The 25,316-nt window shown below is 38.4% G+C and overlaps 1 protein-coding gene across 3 annotated transcripts; it reads right to left on the bottom strand.

The window, feature by feature from the left end:
• Positions 1–206: 206 nt before the first annotated feature.
• Positions 207–16,630, bottom strand: LOC127412330 (protein L-Myc-1a-like). Of its 3 annotated transcripts, XM_051648592.1 has the most exons (5): positions 16,443–16,630; positions 15,898–15,963; positions 15,648–15,740; positions 2,596–3,185; positions 207–1,316 (listed from the first exon to the last, which is right to left on the bottom strand). In XM_051648592.1, the coding sequence occupies exons 4-5, from the start codon at positions 3,161–3,163 to the stop codon at positions 760–762; spliced, it is 1,125 nt and encodes a 374-aa protein (XP_051504552.1). In that variant the 5' UTR covers positions 3,164–3,185; positions 15,648–15,740; positions 15,898–15,963; positions 16,443–16,630; the 3' UTR covers positions 207–759. The 3 variants fall into 3 exon arrangements, with proteins under 3 accessions (XP_051504552.1, XP_051504553.1, XP_051504551.1); XM_051648593.1 differs by lacking the exon at positions 15,898–15,963; XM_051648591.1 differs by lacking the exons at positions 15,648–15,740; positions 15,898–15,963; positions 16,443–16,630 and adding an exon at positions 3,623–3,958.
• Between the last annotated feature and the right edge of the window lie 8,686 nt (positions 16,631–25,316).

Here is a 25,316-nt window from a genome sequence, read left to right as displayed (position 1 = left end):
TAACCTGTTGTTCAGGATAATGTGGGGTAAAAGGTATTTTTGAACTACCCATCTTTTCAGTAAATATGCACATTACTTCCTCTTTCAGTTCTGACAGCAGGCATGGGAGCGGGATCTGCAAAGTAATCAACCCAGACAAGCATTTTGTTGCTGCTTTTGCGGTCAACCTGCTCAGAGATAAAGAAATGATGGGGGAAACAGCCCTGTCATTTTTAGATGCTTTATTCTTTAACAAAATAGATTATCTGTGCAGTTCATAAGTAGAGGCGGAGAATGTCCTCTGAATACAGTATTTACAGCAGATTTTTTACAGATCAGGTTATGAACAAGACACTTCAGATTTCCTACTATAGGCTCATCAGGAAAACCCAATACAAAATGTGTTGGAAAACCATGCACCCCTCACATAATACCCTACACACCCCCATGTGCTCACATACACCCACCACCCACCCTTCTTCCTATGGAGGAAGATGTTTTAACCAATAATAGCTTCCACTTTGCCATTCACTGAGGTTTACATGTCTTGCACAAAAGTTCTTTGTGTCTCAAGTCTAAAGCCCAGCCAAAAGCAAACACCTTGGCGCACACACACATAATACAGATCTCCTCTATAAATGGCAAACTTCAGTGTGGGCTTCATAGGTCTCCCTGCAGTGAGTGACTCGAGTCAGTTTTAGTCACAGAATGATATTCTTTGAGTTCTCATACATAATGAGCTTTAGAAACATTTAAGATGCTTGAGTTAGTGAATGTTTTTCAGGAGTTCTGTAATACGCTGATCCTGCGGAGAAGCTGTTGTTGTTTTGCTTTCAGTTTCCTTCTCTCCTGAGCCTGACGACGCTGGCACTCATGCAGCTGCAGCAAATAATCTGTTGCCCTTGTCAGAATCGCCACCTTTGAAGTCTTTGCTGATCCGGACAGACCTGGAATCTCCTGTCGGAGTGCTTGGAACCTTGAGCGAAGGTCATCCCTCCTCTTCCTCTCCAAGAAGTTCCGGCGCTGTTCGCTGAAGTCTTCAGAGTCGGAGGTGGCAGGTGAAGAGAGCGGAGACAAAGGAGAGGATGAAGGCTCCAGACATGGCTGTTTCCTCACAGACTCCACTTCATCAAAGTCATCCTCAGGTTCTGTGTCGGGGGAGGGGGCAGCGTAATTGTGCTGCTGCCGATGTAGAGACACGTGGAAGCGTTTGGGACACGGTCCAAATGGATCTGCACTCACAGTGATCGTCACTGGGGTACGACGGCTTGGAGGGCGACCACGCTTCGGTCGGTTGTCCACGGTCACCACGTCAATTTCATCTTTATCCTCATCATCTGGGATGACAAAACATTGTACATTAAGCAGAGCACACAACATTTCAATCTGAGAAACAATCCTTTCTAAGACAGCACACTTTATCAATAAGTGAAAACATAGTAGTACTGGTCTGAGTTGATAGACAGCAAGAGGACAGAAACTTGACAATCAAACTTGCAATCACTGTGTAACAATTAACTAATGTGTGACAGCTGTTTACATATTTAAACAAGGTGAATTTGGTCTGTCAGTGTTGAATTTTATGCTGTTCTTAGTAAGGAAGTTCCTTTCCAAGTCCCCTACAATGTGACATGAAATAGGAAAATGTAGTTCCTCAAGGGTAAACAGAGCATATTTGCACAGATTTTGTATTACAGTTCACCATAAAAATCACATTTTACAGTGGGGAAAAATTATTAATCGGTTACCTGGTTAACCTTAACATAGACAAATTAACAACATGTACATTTACAGTAAATTGTTTTTAGATTCAAGTATTTTACCTTAAAAAGGTAAAAATGTATATCATGTTTGAGAATACATGTTTTTACAGTGAAAAATAAAGTCTGTAATTTTAATAGGAAAACAAATGTAAAAATTATATAGTAAAAACTTAATTGGTTTACTGGTAGTTACCTTACCATATACCGTTTAAAAAAATGCTAATACATTTAACATGTAATTTTACACTAAATATTGAAGAATAATATTTTTAGATGTAAAAAGTATGATTTGACCTTAGTTAACAGTAAAAATGTTTATTATTGTGTTTAAGAGAATGCATATACATTTTAGAGTAATTTATGGTTAAAAAAAAACATTCCCAGAAGACCAAACAATTGTATTATTTTTACGGAAATAGACACACACACACACACACACACACACATATATATATATATATATATAGTGTGTGTGTGTTTTGGCATTGCTCCTGTTAAGGTCACAGATTGATGAATTAAGTCATCATGTGGCTTTCTGTGGTTACTACGGTGATTAACTATACTTTTGAAAGTGCACAGATTTTTATAGTTCCAGCAGGTTGGGGTATTAACATTGTTTTAAATGAATAGATTAAATTATATGATTACCTACTATACACACACAGCTGCCAGTGTTTAACAGGAAATTTAACTAAGCATAGCAGTACATAGAACATGCAGTTACAGTGCCCAATTAATGCACACCCCATACAGCAGACAATTTGCCCAAATCACTAGCTCAGCAATATTATTAGTGCACTTCAACTCTCAGCATCAGTGCTGGAAAGTAGTCACATCTAACCCAGTCTCTTACCGGATGAATCCGAGCGACACTCAGAACCGGAAGACCCTGCAGCCCCTTTCTTGCTAAGCGGGACAGGGAGCTCGAGGACCGCTGCGGGGTTTACGCACTGTGCCGCCTGGGAGCCGGTGACGGGCGTGCCCGGTGCGGCACGGATACACTTCTGTGCGGTCAAGGCTGCGTGAAATGAGGTAGTGGTCTGAAACTGAGCCATCACCGGTGCTCGCTCGCCGTGAGCCACTTTGTCCAGCCGGTGACTCGTGGAAAACCCACTCCACATGCAGTCTTTGATAACGATAGATCCGAGATTTCCAAAAATGTCCAGAGGGTCGAACTTGTGCAACCCCTCGTACTCCTCGTCACATGTTAATACCTTCGGCGGCGCCGGTAACGACAGTAACCAGTCGCCATCCAACGTCCTTGAGGGCGACATGGGTGGGGTGGGAAGCAGCTCGAATTTCTTCCATATGTTCTCGCTGGGAGCAGAGGACTTAAAGAAGTCTTCCTCGGTTTCCATCTCGTCGTAAAAGTAGTGCTCCATCTCCCAGCTGTACAGCGTGGGAGAGTTGACTCCAGGCATTACTGCAGAACTTCTACAGTTTCTGTGAAGACAACGGGAACATGTAATTAGACCAAATGAGGACTGCGCACGTGGAGACAACTGCAGAGATTCACATAGTAGTCACTCAGCCTCAAAACAAACACAAAGTAACAACCCAACTAAACATTTTTGGTCCTCAGAACGTTATGGAACGTTAGTTTGTTACAAAAAATAAAATATATAGAGAACGTCCCTGGAACGTTCTGTTTGCTGAGAGCATAGAGGAAACAATGCAAGCACTCACTGTTGGTCCCTTAAAAAGGGTTGTTCTGCTTGAGAATGGCGTTTTATTATTCTCATGAATATTACAGACACTTTGAACCACCATGTTCGCTTAAATGATCCAGGAAATGTACAACAACCCTAAACAAATCCACGGGTTAACGCCAAAGTGCATTTAAATCATCCTCAACAGCCTTCCTAAGAAACTGCACTTACCGATTGCTGCATGGGATCACAGACCAGTTAAGTCCAGGGAGAGTCGCGCAACTTAGAACAAAGAAGCGCAGAATCCGGTCTTGGGACCAGCAAAAACTCGGGTACACACGCGCTCAGTGAACAAATGCGCGCGCCACTACAACCGTCTTTGTGTTACGGCCGTTTAACCTGAACTATGAGAAAAAGTGTTTGTTTGTTTGTTCTGTCCTTGCGGAAATAAAGTGGGTGTCCTGTTACAACAACAGCAATGATCGATTCTCGTGGTGCAGTGCAGCCGCACCCTCCCCCAGCCCGCTGCCGGTAAGAGTAATTTCGCGCCAGATTTGCGTCTTTGTGTTCGCGAGTGCAACTAGGACCCACCCACCGGAGGTTCAGGGCGGGGAGAGCGTGTGAACTGTCGCTTTGTGAACGTGAAAGCAAATTTGCAGAAAATAGATCATGATTGAGCTGACGCGACATTTTAATTATCTTCGGATGCATGTAATTCAACTAATCAATATACGTTGTGTCTGGTGAGGAAAACAACACGCAAGACGCAAGCGCAGATACAGTTTTATCAAAGCACCTATCGTTTGTAATGATTTTAATTAGCATGATTAAAAACACACACTAAATTTGCAGTTGCAGCTTTGTTGCAGACAATGAAGAATAGCAGATAAAACAATTTATTACTAAATTACATTTCTATAAATAGTCATTTTAAAACGATAAGTTATAAAGAATGAAAATTAACAAAAATAAAACAACAAGGAAAGCTACTACACAGAGTTCTCTTTGTTCTCATAGCTGAAGGAGTCCAATTTTGAGTTCACTTCGAAGGAATGTTCCGGTTTCAATACAAGTTATGCTCAATCATCAGCATGTTTGGCATAATGTTGCTTTCAACATAAATAATTAAAACAAATAAATAAATAAATCACTTAGACTCGTACCTCTCTTATTTTAAAAGAGCTACTTTTGCACTTACAGAAAAGCACTTCGATGTAAGTGAATGGGGCCAGCCCATAAACATGAAAATAGGCATAGTTTCAAAAGTATAGATACAAGATGTAAACATAAGACTTGTTAACATGATATTAGTGTGATAAAATCGATTATTTACCTTATCTGTGCAAGTTATTTCCAATATTACAACTTTGCTGTCATGGCAATGAACCCCTGTAACCTGGTATTTGATATAACTTTACACAGATAAGGTTAGTAAGCAATTTTTTCACACTACAATCATTTTAACATGTATAATTGTTACGTCATGGGGTAACACTTTTGAAAAAAGTATTTTAGAGTTTATGGACTGGCCCCATTCACTTCCTTTGTAAGTGCCTTAATGCAACTGCCTTTTTAAATACATTTTTGTGGTAATCAGCATCACACCACAAATGCTGTTGATTGATTTTAACTTGTATTCCTTTAAGTTTGTTGAAAAACATGTCATGGATTTCTTTGTAATACATTAATTTGATCAGGAAATCCATCTCTGCCAGTTTTGCTCTGCTTGCAGTGCAAGCATAAACTTTGTTCTTGAGGGAACCATGTTATGCAAGTTATTTTTTTCCATGTTGGATTCTGCACACACATGGGAGGTTTGCGGTCTAGTACAGACATCACAGTCCATCCATTCAACCCCCATCCCACTCGAAGCTGAAGGCACAGTGTGAATGTTAATCGAGTGGGAGTGGGATCTGTTGCTTGACCTTACAGGGCATCACACATCTGTGCAAATGACTGAAGCAGGTCCAGCACTGACCATAGTGGACAACCGGATTAAAGCAGAAAAAAGCATACAGAGTTTAGGTCCATCATCTCATATTACATTAAAATGTCCACTTTATTTACAGGCATATACAATATCTGTACAGTTGAGTAGCAGAGGTGAGGGTTTAAATAACAGAGTTCATGAGTTACAGTAAAACATGTCAGTGCAATAAGAGAAATATGTGTTTTCTTCTCAAAAGACATTAATGGGTCGGGATAATGTAGGAAAGACCAAGACAAAGTTTCCAGTAAAAGCATTACACAGAAAAATGACTAACGAAAGTTATGGAACAATGTTTCTCTTTAGTTCTATTTCTATGTGTGTGCGTGTCTGCATGTAGTCTACAGCTAAGATGGAAACTGGATGTATTACATTAACTTAAAATCCCCCTACACACATAAAGGAAAGGTGGAGAAATTGGAGTCACAGCTCTGGAACAGTGTATAAATTACTGTCCCCACCGGTAGGTCTATAGTTCTTATGAAACTGTGATCTGTTAAAGGGATAGTTCACCCCAAAATGAAAATTCTCTCATCATTTACCTACCCTCATGCCATCCCAGATGTCTATGACTTTCTTTCTTCTGCTGAACACAAACGAAGATTTTTGAAGTATATTTCAGCTGTTGGTCCTTTCAATGCAAGTGAATGGTGGCCAGAAATCTGAAGATGTTTGTGTTCAGCAGAAGAAAGAAAGTCATACACATCTGGGATGGCATGAGGGTGAGTAAATGTTGATAGAATTTTTATTTTTGGGTGAACTATCACTTAAAATATTTTATTTACATATTGTTTCTTACCCACACCTATCATATCGCTTTGAAGATATGGATTTAACCACTGAGGACTAAAGGATTACTTTAATGCTGCCTTTATGTGATTTTTTGGAGCTTCAAAAACTGGTCACTATTCACGTGCATTGAAAGGACCTACAGAGCTGAGATATTCTTCTACAAATCCCTGTTTGTGTTCTGCAGAATAAAGAAAGTCATACACATCTGGGATGGCATGAGGCTGAGTTTTTGGTGAATTATTCCTTTAAGTACATTCAGCAAATGTTCATTGATTAAACGTCAAAGCATGGGACACACAAGCTATGCTGTTTTAACTGTACTGACATCTGTTGTCTGAGTTTGGGCGGTCAAAATATTCAGTCAAGTAATTAAAAAGATTATAATGGGCAGTACTTACACACAAAGGACTGCCGCTGCATAGTCACTGCTAAACCATGAAAGCGCTCATCCATGCTCAATTCAAATTGCGTTTGGGCGCCTCCTACCGCATAAAGGAGACATTACACTTCCTAGCCAATCACTAGCTTGCAAGAAAGAAACAAAAGATTGTTTTTTTCCTCTGTTTCATCCATCCCCCATTTTTACCCTGCAGGGGAAAATTTTTCCCCCTTCTTTGTATTCAGACACTTGCATAATCCACTAACATTTATATTTAGATTAAAGTAAGATAAAATACTGCTTATTTAAAACAAAAATGTGGATGTAAATGTTTTATATTACACAATATTTCAAATGTGATTTTCTTTCATTTTCATGTTCTTTTAAAATTTGGAATTATTTAAAACGTATTATTATATCTATATTTTTATATCTATAAATGAACATTGATTATTTCTTTTCCCGTCTGTGGGTATTTAAACTCTAAACTCAACCAGCTCTGAGCATCTCCACAACCAACCAACCAACACAAAAGCAGTCACCCAAAGACATTCCGATAGTATCCAAATCCCCCAATCCTCTTCTTCAATTCTTTTTTCTCTCCTCTTCTACCAATTCCTCTCTTCTTTACCCCACCATCCCCCTCCTCAGCAGAGGCTAACACTTCCACTGTCTTTGTTAAGGCAACAGATTAGCCCCTAACAAAGGGTTAAAAGATGGTTAGTGCTGCAGGCTAGCAGTCGTTCAGTGTGGTGGATGCTGGTGTTGTTCTACAGAGCCACAGTCTCATATGCGCATATGGAGAAAGGATGGAGACTTTATACCTTTCGTCAGTTATTATTATTCACATTTATCTACACACACTCTAAATAGGACTAGAAAGAATGGCAAACATCTTCATTATGTTAATGTGTGAAATGAAAATAAGTAGCTGTACACAAACAGCAATTTACTGTCTATATGCACAATGCTAATGAGAGAACAAACATGCACAGAAACAAAAAGTCTGGTTTGTTTCAGAATCAGAGATAAAGTAAACAAATTAACAAGTAAAATAAATAAATAAATAAAATAAACAAGTTATGGATGGAGGAAAAGCAAAAAAACAACAGCTGCCCTCAGGACACAGTCCCTCTCTCATCTGACGAGATGTGTTTAAGAACAGTCTGAGGTTTGGAAGAACCCTTGTTCATGCTCTCAATCCCCTCACTTGCCTGTAACCTCTTTGACCCCCGGCAGTCTTGTACAGAGACTGGGGTTCAGAGACAACACTAAGCAGAGAGATTTGTTTTGTGAAGATTCTGAAAGATAAGTTTGAGCTGTGTGCATGTTGCAAGTTCTCATCTTTGTTATTTGCAGTGGCACTTCTTTGTTGTATGACTCATTCTTAGGAAGAATGCCTCATTAAGCTTGATAGTTCAACTCTGTTATGAGGAAAATCATAGCAATTACATAATGTTTTTTTGGCATGAAGTACAAAAATATTTAATATATAATGTGGATAATGTGAATAATTTGGCGTGGTGCAATAATATTTGCTAGTTAAAAATGGTTCAAGCCATGTCTGCACTGATCTTCAACCCTAAATAATTTAGATTATAACAGTTGTTGTTCAGATGTAAAAAGAAGAATATCTTGGGTTATTAATTTTTTATTTTTTCAGTTATAATGTGTCATTTATTACAAGGCACACAGAAGTCTCAGCTGCAAATGGCATGCCCACAGACCACCCACAGTCCGTGCACTAATAACCTTACGGTCTGACTACACAAGACTAGGCACACAGAGACTGCAAGATACTACTGTAGCGTGGAGGAGGGCAGGGCCAGGCGGAATGATGGACGCCCAGACCCCAATCAGCCTGATGAGGCGAGCGAGGGATAAGGCAACCGAAGACGGCAGCTCGAGAGAGAGAGAATTATGGGCAGCTGCCCTGTATGTGTTTGTGTGTCTTTTTATTTAATTAAATATTATTTATATTGTTAAGCCGGTTCTCGCCTCCTCCTTTCCCTTGTACCCCCTTTACAACTACCAACATGTATTACATACATAATGTGAATAGGCTGAAATTATGTAGAACTTGACAGTTAGGGTTGGTAAATAACTATTAATTCTTTACAAGGCTGTGACCACATATTTAGGATTAAAGGCAATTTGGTTGACCACTAATTTGAGTATCGCCCAGTGTCTATGGTGGTTACCTCAATGGAACACTGGGTCTGATGTTGTGAAAACACGATTTTAATGTTTAGCAGTAACGTTTTCAAATGAAATGATAGAATAAAAAATAGTGAAGTTGTCAGGCACAAATGGTATCATTACATGAGAATTAGCAGAGCATACAGACAAAGGCATTTTACATGACAAGTGATCTAGAGATTGCAAAATAATCATGTAAATGACATGCTCTGACCTTTGATTCCTCTTTTGAGAGGAAAATATGCTTGCACTGATTTTTTATTTTTTTTTGTACAAAGTTAGATGGTGAGATAGATCTCTCTAAACATGAGAGAGGTGGAGCTGTAACATTATATTTCTCATCAATAACTGGTTTTAGTTTGGATTTAGAGCATTTCAAGACAGACAAAAGTTCCACTTGTTTATATCTCACTTGTAATAGAGCTGTTCAGCCATGACGACATCAATTTGAACACGGAAAGCTAATTCACCATGGGTAAAAAAAATAAAATAATAATAATATTTCGCCATGGGTTCCCTCTGGAATTTCATATGGGTACATTTTATAATTGTTTTTTTTTGTTTGTTTGTTTTGTTTTTTTCAATTTATGAGTAAAATAAGGTCTGTGTTAAACATTACTTGAAGATACTTAGACCTTTTGTTCTACAACAAAAATACCTCATACGTACATTTTTGAAGTTGCTGTGTCTTAAAAAATGTCTGTTGCAAATAAGTTGATATATAAGGACTACAAATACCACCAGCATCAGTGAACATGCCTGACAAAACGAAAAACCGTAGTTCCATTCAACTCAGAAAGTCTGAATTTCCAATTTCCTGTTAGGTAAAGTGTATTGGAATGCCCCTTGAGGTCAAACTTCCAACTTGGAAACTCATGCGGAAATCTTCAATTCCGATTTTGCCGAGATGCAGTTGCATGACGTCACGCAAACATGGTGGAACAATGTACAAAGTTGATGATAAACATTCACTTTTATAAAATAATATCCATGAGTCAAGGTTCATACATTACATCATAAAAAAAAAAACCTGTTTGGCAAAGGTTTGCAGAGACAGTTGTTCAAAATATGGTAAATTATACTGTGTTTTGATAATCATACACCTTTACATCAAATGCTAATATTGCAGCATCATTTATCAGTTTGGTTGCTAGGAGACATCTCTGGTGACAATTGAACAACTGCTAAGCTAGCGGAAAATAGCAGTTTTGTGAGCTTATATGTCATCAAAGTGTTCCTAGTAAATCAGTCCACTGGCGGCCATCTTTGGAAGGCTCTTGGGAAGCTATTTCCAGTCATGAAAGTGCAGCTCCTATCTACTTGAATGGAGGAACACCAAAATCTCAAAAACAGTTGGTCAAGATTACGATCAAATAACATATTTCTAATCAGCAGTAAAATCTGACAACACTGGTATGATAAATTGTGCTTCCTTACATCAGATTACACTAAAAAACGCAATTTTCCAAGCTTGTATAGTGAATGTGCATGCACCGAGTTGATTGACAGGCAATGTTTGTATCTAAAAAGTGATTGGCTCTTTCACCTGTAAGGCGGGACATCTTTTCTACAGCCGTTGACCATTGGATGTTCCAATTTCTCCCATTTATTTAAATAAAAATGAAGTTCTTTCTTTCTTTCTTTCTTTCTTTTTTATTATTTTTGTATTATTGCCAGAACAAAGTATACAGGTTTATACACAAAAACAGTGAGTAGTTCTTGGTGAAACTAATACCTGATGGGGGGTTACCCATGTCCTCCTCCAACACTGTCAAACACACATTCTCATGTTGGTTGTGATGTGTAATCATTCCATTGAAACCATGACGGTACAGCTCAGATTTCAAAGCGTTTCACGATTCCACATGTGAGCGCATGTTGTAAGTCCTCATGTTGAAAATACTGTCCACAGACTAAAGTGCTTCATCATTTAATAACAAAGTTATCTCCTTCGAATTTAATTGCCTGAATACACCGAGCTCGTACAATGTTCAGCAACTTTTGGAAATTCATGAAAAGATACATCCAAATGTTTTTTTTTTTTGTTGTTGTTGTTGTTATTTGTTTGTTTTTTTTAGAATTTGTGCAAATAGAAATACACTGTAGTGGCACTGGTTATTACTGTTCCTTCTGATCGGCGCCATAATTTACCAAACTATGACGACTTCTGCTTCGCAAATGTGGAAGTGTGAAAAGGGTCCAGTCTCTGAGGGTCTCTGAGAGGGGGTTCAATGAAAAAATGGCAGCTGACAGCAGGAAGTGCCTGCCAATATCTTGTCGAAACAGTAGGCGGAACCTCCTCCCGCTCAGCCACCATTCAATCATTAGCGTCCAAACAGTGACAGCAGCCAATCACTAAACTTCCTGCATAATGAATGGCAACAGCGAACAGATGATTTATCAGTGTTAGCGGTTGAGTTTGTTTTTATAAAACAATTATAACAAATTTCTTTAATCGTATGTTAAATAAATGTTTAAGGACAACATAATGCTGTCATCCTTCATTTAGACAGCAGGTATAGCAGGCTATTCCTATTTTGTATGATATAAACAACATAATAATTACAAAAATTTCTTCCAAATATTAATATATGTTATGGCCCGAGAAAGACATGCAATGGTAATGAAAGGCAAATGTCAAGAAAACAATTTTTATGATTGAGAACAATGCTTTTGTTTTTGATTTAGGTGTAGTTCACTGTATACTTATGCTTAATTTTACTGCCCCCAAAAGGCAAAAGTAGTAGTATTTTGTACATTTTAAGTTATTACCAAATAACGGGTCTATATCTGTCTTGTTAAAAGATGGTGTTGGCTCAACTAGGCTCAGATTCAGGGAAAATGAATCCAGTTTTATAATCCAGTGTAAATACTTCAGTGTTGGTGTATTCACCTTATGCGCCAGAGAAACTTGTCAAAGTCTGGCATGACTGTGCCTCCCCTGACTATGTCTGAATGTGTTTCCTGTTTACCTTGCCTCTTACGCCCTCTTGTGTCTTACATGTGCCACGTTGAGTTTGCCAGCTCCAGTTGCCTTGGCAACACTAGTTATTCCAATCAGACAATCATCTGCGGCACCTGCTTCCCCAATTATCTCTTGCTATATCAGCTTCCTTTGTCTCTAGTCCTGTGCCGGTCTGACCGGACAGTGTGCGTCGACTGGAAGAGATAGGAACTTCCTGTTTGGAACAGCATGCTTGGCAGTGTTGGCGAGGCGAGTAAAAGAGTGGGGAGACAATCCGATCCTGGGGTTGGCAACACTGAGTTGTGACTGGAGTATAGATGATGGGTAGTGAATTAGAATCGGGAGAAGATCAAGAGATGGAAGATGAAGTGGATCAACTCAATAGTGGATATAGGAAAATAGGTAGCAGTAGTAATAGCTCTTGGATTGGGTTAGACTGAGGAAAAGGAAAAAGGAAATACTCAGGGTCGGACTACGACAGAGAAAAACAACAGGAGAAAAAGAAAAAAGACGAGTATAAGGTATTGATCAAATTTCTATCAGAAAACACGAGTACAATGAACCCAATACAAATAACAAAGGCATTGAAGGAATCAATAGGTAAAATTGAAAGTGTGAAAATGCTGAGAAATGGAATTCTTTTACTATTTTGTAAAGATAGTAAACAACAAAAAAACGGCAGAAGGACTAAAATCGTTGACAGGACAAAAAGTTTCAAGTTCAATATTAGATGAAAAGAAATGGACGAAAGGAGCGATTACAGGAGTTCCGACTGAAATGTCGGAAGAAACAATTAAAAAAAATCTGACGGGAGCAAAAGTGATTGAGGTAAGAAGGTTGACATTTTTAAAAAACGGAGAAAAAAAAGACAGCATTTCGATGGAGGTACATTTTGAAGAGGAAACAATGCCTGAAAGAGTGTTTTTGGGATTCATCAGCTATATGGTTAGAACTTATATTCCTCCACCTACTAGGTGCTTTAAATGTCAGAAGTTTGGACATGTGGCTGCTGTGTGCAAGGGAAAGGAAAGATGTGCCAGATGTGGAGGAGAACACGAGTTTGGGAAATGTGGACAAGGTGTAGAAGCAAAATGCTGTAATTGTGGTGGGAACCATAGTGCTGGTTATGGTGGACATCAGGTAAGGAAAGAAGCAGCAAAAGTGCAAAGTGTCAAGATAATGAATGGGCTTACATACGCGAAAGCAGTCAAACAGGTGGATCATCAAAATACGGAGAAAAGAGAAAACTAGAGAACATAAGTAGGAATGGAGATGAAACGAATAAAAGTATATTGACTGTTGATAAAGTGTCTTCATTGCATTTATGGCAGAAGAAATAAATTGCTCTGCTCAAACAGAAAGCAGGATGGAGAGGATTAAGATAATAATCAGAGCAGCGGAAAGATATTTGGGTTTTGAAGGAATCTTAATGGACAGTCTGACAAAAGTCAGGATCCCACAATTTTTGTTTCTGTTTATATCTTGAAAAGGTGATACTGCTGTTTAATTACCAGAGCCAAAATGTAATTTTTCTTTCAATAAAGTTTTATCTTTTAAGAGACACGGCTTATTTTAACTAAAGTTAAGCAGCGATGAAGGGGAAGAGCAGGGATAAAAACACTTGTGGGTCTTTACGAATTTATTAGACTGGAAATGTGCATAGGACGATGCTATTCATAACACCTGTATCAAGGTATGTGATAATTGTAACATGTTGTAATGAATGAAAACACACTATAATGTGAATATATAGCATATATTTAATGTGTATATACTAATGTTAGTCAATAAACAACACATCATAAGATCATGAAGCACAGACTTTATTCACACCACCAGATTACAATGTAAACATATTAGTCTTTTTCACTAATATGCCTCGGTTGCTTTCTGTGTATTATTCATGAGGTAAAAGCAGCACTTACATTCATACAAAAGGGATTATCACAGACATTTTGTAATATTTTGACCAAATCAGAGCAGAAAACAACACAAACATTTGTAGTTTCTGAATGAGAGAAATTTTTACGGTGATGTATCGATATGTGTGTGTACTCACAGGTCACACAACAGACTTGCTGGCATACGGAGATGAATCGTGGATAAAATATATTTAAATGTCCGCGAAAGTTTAATTTGGCAATATTTGTGCAGTCCTCTGACCTAAATACACCTTTCCTGGGACTTTTCATGGATCAAAAGTGTTTTTTTAGGTTTTTCTTGATATAGTTTTACGGGTGTTTTTCCATTCACCTCCATTGTTTCCTCCCGTTGATGGTCATAAATATGGCGGCAGTGGGGAAAAAGTGACGTCTCTGAAACAGGTCAATACCTACTTAAATTTTTCAAGTAGGTATAACTGCAGGCCGGAGACCTCCAAATGGGGCAGAATCTCCAAAAGATGGCGGGGTTACTCCAAAATGGGGCAGATTTACTGCAAAAGGGGGCGTCGCTTCCACTCACGGTTAAGGCTGGGGAAAGGGTTAGGTTGGGGCTCCCTATACTGTATCTTTACTGGCGATTTGGAGCTCACACCCCTTTTTGGAGCAATGCCTGCAGCTATACCCTTCTCGAATGTTTTGAGCATTAAACCGGGACAGGAGGAGTGGTGCAACTATATTTATACACACACACACACACACACACACGTGAAAGTGTTCTGTTTAAAAATTTTTAAATTGTTTTTATTTTTTTTAATGTTCTCCCAATTTGGAATGCCCAATTCCCACTACTTAGTAGGTCCTCATGGTGGCGCGGTTACTCACCTCAATCCGGGTGGCGGAAGACGAGTCTCAGTTGTCTCCGTTCTGTGACCGGCAATCCGCACATCTTATCACGTGGCTCGTTGTGCATGACACCGCGGAGACTCACAGCACGGGAGACTCATGCTACTCTCCGCGATCCACGCACAACTTACCACGCGCCCCATTGAGAGCAAGAACCACTAATTGCGACCCTCCCCAGCAACTGGGCCAATTTGGTTGCTTAGGAGACCTGGCTGGAGTCACTCAGCACACCCTGGATTTGAACTCGTGACTCCAGGGGTGGTAGTCAGCGTCAATACTCGCTGAGCTACCCAAGTTTACGACAATTTTAATCACATTTAAGCCTTTAAAAATTACAGTTGTAATTTTCTTTAATGTTGTACTTGCATGTGTAATAATCCGAGCTGTCGCTGTTGGAATTTCATATCACCTACACATTTTAACACAAATTATTAACCATTTTAAACCTAAAAATTAAGCAGAATTACACGAATAACAATTAAACACTTGTATTATGAAAAATTGCAGTGTGTCATAGCTGTCTGAGTGTGATCTGCCGGGTCCAATTTACCACTGCGGGTGTCGGAAAAAACAAACATTTAGAGAGACAGAAAAAACCTCACTTGCATTTTCACGTAGTAAAGGGGTGCTATAGACACACCATCAACTCTTGGGGAAAAATACTTTTTGTGCTCCCACACGTAATCCTTTTTGATCGACTCTTCTCAGTAGCTTCAATACAAACAGGAAGTTAGATGAAAAAATTCCGAGTGCATTCGGAAAAGGGGCAGAGCTGAATAAGTTGAATAATAAGGCTTTGTAGGGCAGTCTGTTAAATTAATGATCATTTTTATTCTGTTGTTGGTCTAGTATTACTGTCAATTGAATTGCATTGAAAGCTACACAAATGAGTAGCATCCGCATATAATATCTGTCAACATAAAAAATTTTAAAGTGCAAATTGTAATAAAAAAAAAAACCCATTCAAAATGCACTCAGGACTCCTTTTTCACTATTTCACTGCACACAGCATCACTTGACACTTAGCCATATTACGGGTCATCTGATATTATTAAAGAGATCTGACTGCCTTCTGTTGTGGTGGTGATGCCGCCAGGGAGTGGTGTGGCCTCTTTCTCTTTATGAGGTGTTGGTGTGATGGAATATACCTGCTGTTGTGGTACTGCTGATGGGACAGCTGGATGTGTGAAGATCCTCTTCAACATGAGCAGAGCAGGAGGCTACACTGGAAGTCCATGTAACTGCCAAATAAATTCAGATATTAGTAAATAATTATATTCATTCAGATATCAAATAAATTTAGCTTGAATTTTCTCATTCAGCATGAATATTCTCATTGTAACAGAATTGGGTAAAATTATTTTTGAGAGAAGGCCATATCGATATCAATAATCCCACATTGTGATACACTGAATTCAGATTCAATATGTGCTTGTCTGGGGTGTTGTAAAGACTTCAGAAATGCTATTAGAGAGAGAGAGAAAAGAAAGCATGGAGCATTTAAGCAACTATCTTTCACAATTAATTAACAAGCATTAATTTTTGTAACATACAGTAAAGGTTCAAAAGCTGGCAATGCCATCTCACAACCACTCTTTTTATAGAGGATAAATAATCTAATCCATAGTAGAAGTTGCTTATCTAAACTCGACAGACGTGTGTCTTCATTACATGTTTATGTCCGTAACTCTCGTTTTGATTTTGCATGTCCTTATATAATTTAAGGAATTACTCTTACTGTAAAATGTATATAATAAAACAGTGGTGAAATATCAAATCTGGAGATTACGCATCTAATGATGTATATAGTTTGTTGCGATTACATAAGAATTGTATGTAGAATAACGTGAAGTGAATGTAAACAATACCGATCGCGAATCGCGCGGCTGTTGGCAATCTTTTCATAAGAAGGGATAATTCAGTAAACATTACAGATTCTGTACCAGTCAGCACCGTCATGCTTCTTCTCCTCCTCCTCCTTCTTTTTTCCTCTTCTGACTCCCAGATTGGTTCATCGGACGTCCTCTTCATGATTCCTGCATCCCGCTCTTACTTGAACTAGTAGCTAAAGGGATGGGGGCCCCTCTAGGGGGGTGACACAGAATTTTAAACATTCAAAACATGCAGCCTGATCTCATGAACATTTTGTGACTGTTGCATCATTTTAAATTCTGCTCCCACTTGAATTTGTAGCTAAATGGATGGGGGCCCCTCTAGGGGGTTTTCGAAAATGTAATTCTAGTCTGCTAAGTATTGCCAACAGGGTTGACTTTCACATCTGTTTATTCTGTTTAATATACAATATGTGCATATATTACTGTGTACAATGAATAAATCAGAAAATAACTAAAATAAATAAATAAATAGAAAATTAAATATTTGCTTTGACCAAAGGCGGATCCTGGCGCCTGCGATACAGGCATGCGCAGAGCGGCAGGGGGCGTGGCGCTGGCACTCCCTCTGCAGACATTAGACATGCAGCAAATTTGAACAGTTTAGTTCTTCCTTCTGCTCACCCCTCAGCACCCTACAGTACAGGTCAAGTTAATCAAATCACAAAATAAAATGTGTCCAGTAAGTCATATACGTGCACTGCTGTACATTATTGGAATAAATAAACTTAATTTGAACTTGAACAGTTTCTCGCTGCCTGACAACATTCACAGTAGTCTAACAGCAGGCAGTCCTGTGATAACAGTAGAAAAGTTTTGTATTATATTGGCAGCCCATCACAGGTAGCAAGGATGGCTGAGTCTTAAAAAAATATTTTAAAAATTATACAGTCATTGGTGTAGAGGGAGAAGAGTAGTGGGGAGAGCACACATCCCTGGGAGGCACCAGTGCTGATTGTACAGGTGCTGGAAGTGAATTTCCCCTGTCTCACAAGCTGCTGCCTGTCTGTCAGAAGGCTGGTATTCCACTGACAGATAGACATGGGAACAGAGAGTTGGTGTAATTTAGTCCGGAGAATAGCTGGGATGATGGTGTTGAAAGCCGAACTGAAGTCCACAAAAAGGATCCTTGCATATGTCCCTGGTCTGTCCAGATGTTGCAGGATATGATGCAATCCCATGTTGACTGCAACATCCACAGACCTGTTTGCTCAATAAGCAAATTGAAGGGGATCTAGAAAGGGTCCAGTGATGTTCTTCAGGTGGGCCAACACCAGTCTCTCAAATGATTTAATGACCACAGACGTCAGGGCGACAGGTCTGTAGTCATTAAGTCCTGTGAATTTTGGTTTCTTTGGGACAGGAATAATGATTAAGTGTTTAAAGCAGCATGGGATTTCACACTGTTCCAGTGATCTATTATAGATCGGTGTGAAAGATTTAAACACATAATTGCATTATGCAGATTTAAACGCATAATTATCTGAGGTGAACTTTCAAGCCAAGCTTTCAGTATCACGTCACATAGGCCTATATCATCAAGCCTGGTTGTGGTTAACGCGACAGATGAAGAAAGTGAAATTTAGCCAAATATCAATAAAATCCAAATTATTGAAGGATCAGAAGTGAAAGACTGAAGGACATACTGTATATTTGCACTCAATGAAGAAGTGGAGGATGGAGTTGCTCTTCACACATGGTGAGTTGATCTGTTAGCTGGAATGTGTCCCTCCATTCTTTTATTAATTGATCAGTCTGTACATGTAGATGCACTGTGTGACTGATTTGATATATTCTTTTATATCAACAAGTGATTGCTTGGAGTTCGGAAAGATTTAAACGCATCATTAATTATCAAGACTAAAAGATATCAGGAAGAGCTCATCTGTGTATAGGAGCATAATCTTCAGCTGTTAAGGAAATTCGGGTGTTAGTTTTTGCTATTTAGTGTTTTGGGAGAAAATAAAATAAAATGTGCTTTTTACCCCGGGAAAACATTATAATGAAAAGAGACACTCCAACATAGGGCAACACCGCTTATCTGCATCCCGGACGCAGAATATTGTGCTTCAATGTAACGAGAGAGCTTGGAGTTGCTGCAAAAGTTAATTTTAGGTGAATAGAGGCATGCAACATGTAGGACACTTAAATATTACAAAACACTGCATCTTTCAGTTTATCCCTTTAAAAGCACCAAAGTGAAAAATAATAAACTCACTAGTTTGTTGTTGGAGGAATTGTGGAATATCCTGTCCCATTTGTAGGATGTGTACCTTTATATGACTTCTGTGACTGTACTACATCCGATCGTCTTCAGTCAGTTATTCAAATGCTCCCAAACAGATAATTTAAGTACCTTTTTATGGTTATGAGACTGGTAGATCGAATTCCTTTCTTATATTTTGGAGTTTGTGTGTTTAAGGCGCAGTTTCACGTGAACTGATAGTGCACGTTCAGTCCGCGACACACAGCCTTCATCCGTAACCATAACAACAGCCAATAATCAGCCAGGCACAAGTGCTTGCGAAAAACTCCTTTATTAATTTATATATTACATACAGTATATAGAATTTTTGCCACATGTAAATAAAAAAAATTATTGTCTTAAATTAACCATGCCATTTTTAATCATGGTTAATTGTGAAACTGTATAATGACGACATCCCTAAACACCACCAGTAATTTTAGTCACGTTACAGTAGCTACAGTTATGGTAAAGTGAATGTGTGCCCCCCTAGAAATTTAAACCCCAGCTTGGGGCCCCAGGCAATTGCCTGGCTTGCCTGCCCCATAGGTCCGCCTCTGACAGCAACTTAAACAACTTTGGTAATCACATTATTTACCAAAATTAGGCTGTAAATGGGGTGCATGACATTTAACTCAACCAAGTTGAGATTATTCCCCTTTTTCACCCAATTTGGAATGCCCAATTCCCAATGCGCTTTTAAGTCCCCGTGGTCGCGTAGTGATTCGCCTCAATCCGGGTGGCGGAGGACGAATCCCAGCTGCCTCCTCGTCTGAGACCGCCAACCCACGCATCTTCTCACGTGGCTTGAGCACGTTGCCACGGAGACATAGCGCGTGTGGAGGCTTCACGCCATCCACCGCGGCATCCACGCCCAACTCACCATGTGCCCCACTGAGAACGAACCACATTTTAGCGACCACGAGGAGGTTACACCTCCCTAGCAACCAGGCCAATTTGGTTGCTTAAGAGACCTGGCTGGAGTCACTCAGCACGCCCTGGGATTTGAACTAGTGAACACCAGGGGAACCAAGATCTGCTTAATAAACTACCCATATGCAATGAAACAATTAATTTATAAGTTAAATGCAAATGTAATGGTGGCCAGCTGATAGATAGCTGTGCAATGTGTATAAACCTCACTCTCCTGACCTCAAGAGGTGCACTAGCGACTGACACTAGAGGCTGTAGCCTTTAGCCTCCTTGTTAACGCACCCACCTCCCATGCCGGAGAGGCTGGTTGAAGTCCCATACGGAGCGGGTAGAACAGGAGCGTAACAATGGTGCTGTGACCCGGATGGGAGTGAGGTTTAGTGGGGTGAGTGTAACAGCGGCCAGCTGATAGATAGCTGTGCAATGTGTATAAAACTCACTCTCCTGACCTCAAGAGGTGCACTAGCGACTGACGTTAGAGGCTGTAGCCTTTAGCCTCCTTGATAGCACTCCCGCCTCCCATGCCGCAGCAACGCCGGTTCGAGTTCTGTATGGGGCAGGTAGAACAGGAGCGTCACACAAGTATAAGAACTGTCAACAAGTTGATGGGCAAAAAATAACGATTCATTCAAAAGACATTTAGAAATGTTGTCAACACTTTCCATAAGCTGCATTTCCCCAGTGATTTTATAAAAGGAAATAACTGATGTAAAACAAACACGACATTCCAGAAGCTTGGTTTTATTTTAAAATGCGTTCAGTTTTACCTTTTTCTAGTGTTTTTATAACATTGGTGCTTTTATTATTAAGGAGGATAAAACTTCTTCCCCTCAAGCATGCGAGTGATTAGCTGCTGCCAATGACAGACCCTCCCATTTCCGCTTATTTTGGCTGGCACTTCCTGCTGCCAGCTGCTGATTTTTCTCTAAACCCTTACTGCCGTATTCGGTTAGGGTTAGGCTTTTAGTTAGCTTACATATTGCCTAATGTAAGCTAACTGAAAAACAAACAGAACAAGAAATGTTAATTTTACAATCTATAGCTGTGGTAATATACTATAATGTGTAACATATGATCTAAAAGTCATTAAATGTCATATTTACAAAGTTATATTGACATACATCATAAAAGGATTTTGTAGGATTTCTACTCAGGCAGTGAATATAGTACTCATTAAAAGTTCTATGAGCCAATGGAATCGCTAGGAATCGGTATGACGTCAGATGCGGACCCGTTTTTTTGTTTTATTTGTTTCTTTGTTATGCAGACCATTTTCACGGCGGACTCATTTGAACGACACCTCTCTAGTAAATAGTCTCTGATGCCATATTCTGAGCATCGGTCAATGAAGATTGGAGATATCAAGTCGGAATTTCCCACGTCCGACTTTAAATGGAATCCAGCTTTATCTAACTAATAACTTAGCAACATACTTAAAAAAAAAAAAAAAAAAGGCTTCAAAGTTCACGTTTGGGGTATGACTGCTTGTAATTTATGTTGCAGAGCAAAACGTCCAAGTATCTTAACCATTGTGTCAATAAAAAAAAAAAAGTTACTCAGAGGTCTTTAGAGGACAAAAATATCTGCGTCAAAAAACTGCCATAATAATATTATATATTAATATTATTTTCCACTTTCACTGACTTTTTTAACCTACATCAGTCCTACCAAATATTCATTAATTTTCAGGATTTTAACCCTTTAAATGCCAGTTTGATTACATAATGCCACTGTTGTTTTTTTACGCACTCACACACACAAATTTCTCAATACACACATACAAAACACACTCTGACATCCATTCAACACACCCACACACTTTTAGCTGCATTATTTATTCATTTGGCCTGTAGTGCTCTATAATACAGCAAACAGAAAATAGAAAAAAGAATGTATGTGCTCCATAGGCTAAATATGAGAAAAATGGTGCCATTTTGAAGCCAGGGCTCCGGAATGAAAGCAAAATATCATAGAATTCATGATTTTATTCTTTAATGGAGCTGGGATCAAATATTGCAGTTTAAGGGGTTTCAATGGGGACATTTTTGTCCTGAAGGTCCTGAGTGTAACTATTTTGTGTACACAGTGTATTATAGATGTATTATAGGAACTGAGGTTGAAATATCAAAATTCCCCCAAAATGCACACCTTTGGCAAAATGTATGCCGTTGGCATTAACACTAAAAAGGAAAAAACTAAAAAGACAAAAATGTCCAGAAGGACACACAAGGGTTAAAGATATGTTTACCACAGACCTTACGTTAAATATAAGTAATTTTAAAAACACATAGTATAATTCCGAGGGAACCCATGTTTTGAACTTTGAAAATTCAAATTTTCTTTGGTTTTTGGCCTACAACCTGAACAGCTCTATTGCAGATGTCCAGCAGATGGCGCCACACAATCTGAAATTCAAACGGAAGTAAAAGTAGGAACGGAACACAGATAGTATATATTACGAATTCCTTTGTGGTGTTTGTTGACAGTTGAGAGTTTAATGGTTTGAATGCTGGCCATGTAATTCTCCTTGAACATGACAGTAACACATCACGTAAACAGTTCTGCAGTCAAGGAATCAGTTTTAGAGTTGTAATCAATTCTATTAAGACATATAACATACACAAACACAGAAGAAACAGTGCAATACAAATATTTCAAACATTGAAAAATCAATTTTACTGTAATGTGTGTGGTTGAATGGATGTATACATGCACATGTAGAATATTCGTTTTTCTTTTTTTTTTTTTTCTTTTTTTTTTTTTTTTTGGTGTTTGTTGGGGCACTGTAAATTGGCCTATATGAGATAACGTGTGAGTTACATGCGACAGATGTCCAGTGTTGGGTTCATAGACAACACACACTCATTTCAGAATGTGTGTGTACAGTTTCAGACCACTCTGAATTATTACCTATTAAAATAGATTCTCAATTTCAGTTCCTGGTTATTCGACAGACACTGTGTGAGCGAAGATAAATGCACAGAAAATGTCCGTGTTATGTAGGCTTCAGACAGCCTGTGACAAAACGTACAAACACATTTTGGGTCACTCACAGAAAGCAATGTGCTGTACAGCTGTGGAGAGCTACAGTATGTGTTACACCCTTGAATTGGCTGTGCTTTAAGAGTCTTTGTTTCACATTATGCAAGGTAAGAACAATGATACAGTGACTATTCTGTTCTGTGCACTTTTAGAAACCCCTTCTTGAACACACACATAATTGCACTAATTTAATCCTTTTACTAAATCAAAATCAAATGAATCCATTCTCCCTACAGGCAACTCAAGCCTTTTTACTCAAGCTCCATACAGTTGGATTTGAAAACATTCCACATTCATTCCACAGAGGCTCAGTTGAATCGAGATCTGGAATTTGACTTGACCATGCCAGAATATTACCCTTTTTAAATTAAAGCACTTCAGCATGGCTTTTGTTGTTTCGGTTATTGTCCTGTTGAATTTTTTTCCAGTCTCAGTGTTCTCAGTTTTGTACATTGCTCTATTTATTTACCTTTCACATTAATGTCGTTTGTCTCTATAAAAATGGAAATAATGTTCTCTTTATAATGTACCAGTGGTTAAATCCATATCTTCAGAAGCGATATAAGTGATATATTATATATTATATAAGCAGTAAGTTCTTTTTACTATAAATCTCCACTTTTACATCTAAAAGCCATATGTGGTGCCTGTTTAGTTTCACTTTCACATCTGAAAGTGAAAGTGGAGATTTATAGTAAAAAAGGACTTAAATTTTGATCTGTTTCTCATCCACGTCTATCATATCGCCTCTGAAGATATAGATTTAACCATTGGAGTCATATGGACAGGGCTGGGAGGGTTATTTTTGCAATGTATTCCACTACAGATTACAGAATACATGCTGTAAAATGTAATTTGTAACATATTTTGTTAGATTACTCAAGGTCAGTAACGTATTCTAAATACTTCTTCCACACTGGTAGATTTTTTCACTTGTTTTGACTATAAAAACTCTGCCAGTACAGTAAGACAAAATACACATGTTAAAAATACATTCTCTGAAAAACCTAAATATCTTATGCAGTGTTGTTTCTAAAACAAGATAAAACAAACTGGTTTATTTCTATTTCTTCTGCTCCAAACTTACTTCAAACATACATCTCTGTCTGCTCATATGAATGTAACACTTCATAAGAAAGTGTTTCACCGCTGTTCAAATGCACTTTGGATTGCATCATTTATATGTTTAAATGTTTTTCATCTGAAAGGATATTAAATGAAACAAATGACAATAAAATGCAAAGTAATCTCTTCAGTAATCAAAATACCTTTTGAATGTAACTGTATTCTAATTTACCAGTGATTTAAATTGTAACTGTAGTGGAATAGTTACTTATATTTTGTATTTTAAATACGTAATCCCATTACATGTATTCCATTACTCCCCAACCCTGCATATGGATTACTTTTATGTTTCATTTATGTGATATTTGGAGCTACAAAGGTCTGATCACCATTCACTTGCATTGTAAGGACCTACAGAGCGGACATATTCTTCATTTGAGTTCTGCTGAAGAAAGAAAGTTTCTTCACCACATCTGGGATGGCATGAGGGTGAGTAAATAATGAGAGAATTTTCATTTTTAAGTGAACTATCCCTTTAATGGGAAAATCTATAATATTTATTTTTTCAACTCCTTTAACAATTTTATTGAAGAATGCTGTTCTTGAAACCACAAAATTAATTTTGAAATAAAAAAATTAATCATGAATATTTATGTTGATGTAAGCTATTGAAATTCCTAGTTTCTGTTAAGCTTTGGAGTCAAAAAGGTTGTGAACCACTGTTTTAGAGGTAATTTAGGTGTCAGAGTGAGGGTACTAATTATTTTATGTGTGTATTTTTTAATAATTTAATACAATTCCTATATGTTTCTCTTTGATGTTAGAGTTCTAAGTAGCAGACACTTTATATCAAGTAGCAATACAACCCCAGTTCTGAAAAAGTTGGGACAATATGAAAAATGCTATTAAAAACAGAAAGGAGTGATTTGTAAATTATATTCACCCTTTGCTATATTGAAAACACTACAACTAAACATTATATTATGTTTTACCTTGTGAATTTCATATATTCTTTTTTTTAATGTACAGTAATTTAAAATTTGATGATTGCAGCTCCAAAAAAGTTGGAACAGTCGAGTGTTTACCACTGTGAAACATCGCAATTTTTCTAATAACACTTATTAAGCATTTAGGCACTGAAGACACAAGTTTGTTAAGTTTAAAAAGTGGAATTTTCCTCCATTCATCCATAAAGCAGGTCTTCAGCTGCACAAATGTACAGGGTCTTTGTTTCCAATTGTGCGCTTCATAATGCACCACACATTCTCAATTGGAGATGGTCAGGACTGCAGTCAGGCCAATCTAGCACCCACACTCTCTGCTTATTCGGCCAGTATGTGGTTTGAAGTTGTCCTGCTGAAAATGTCAGGACGTCCCTGGAAAGGTGACGCTGGATGGCAGTATATGCTGCTCCAAAAATGTGTACATATCTGTCTGCATTAATGGTGCCCTCACAGATGTGCGAGTTACCCATGCCATGGGCATTGACACACCCCTGGCCCATACAGACACTGGCTTTTGGACCTGACGCTGATAACAGCTTGGATGGTCCTTTTCCTCTTTGGACCGGAGAACACAACACTTTTCGGACACTGTTCTACTTTCCATCTGAGATGAGACCGAGCCCAGAGAAGTCGGCA

The sequence above is a fragment of the Myxocyprinus asiaticus genome, chromosome 21 (genome assembly GCF_019703515.2).
Source record: "Myxocyprinus asiaticus isolate MX2 ecotype Aquarium Trade chromosome 21, UBuf_Myxa_2, whole genome shotgun sequence".
NCBI classification, from domain to species: Eukaryota; Metazoa; Chordata; class Actinopteri; order Cypriniformes; family Catostomidae; genus Myxocyprinus; species Myxocyprinus asiaticus.
This window is presented reverse-complemented; position numbering and strand designations above follow the sequence as displayed.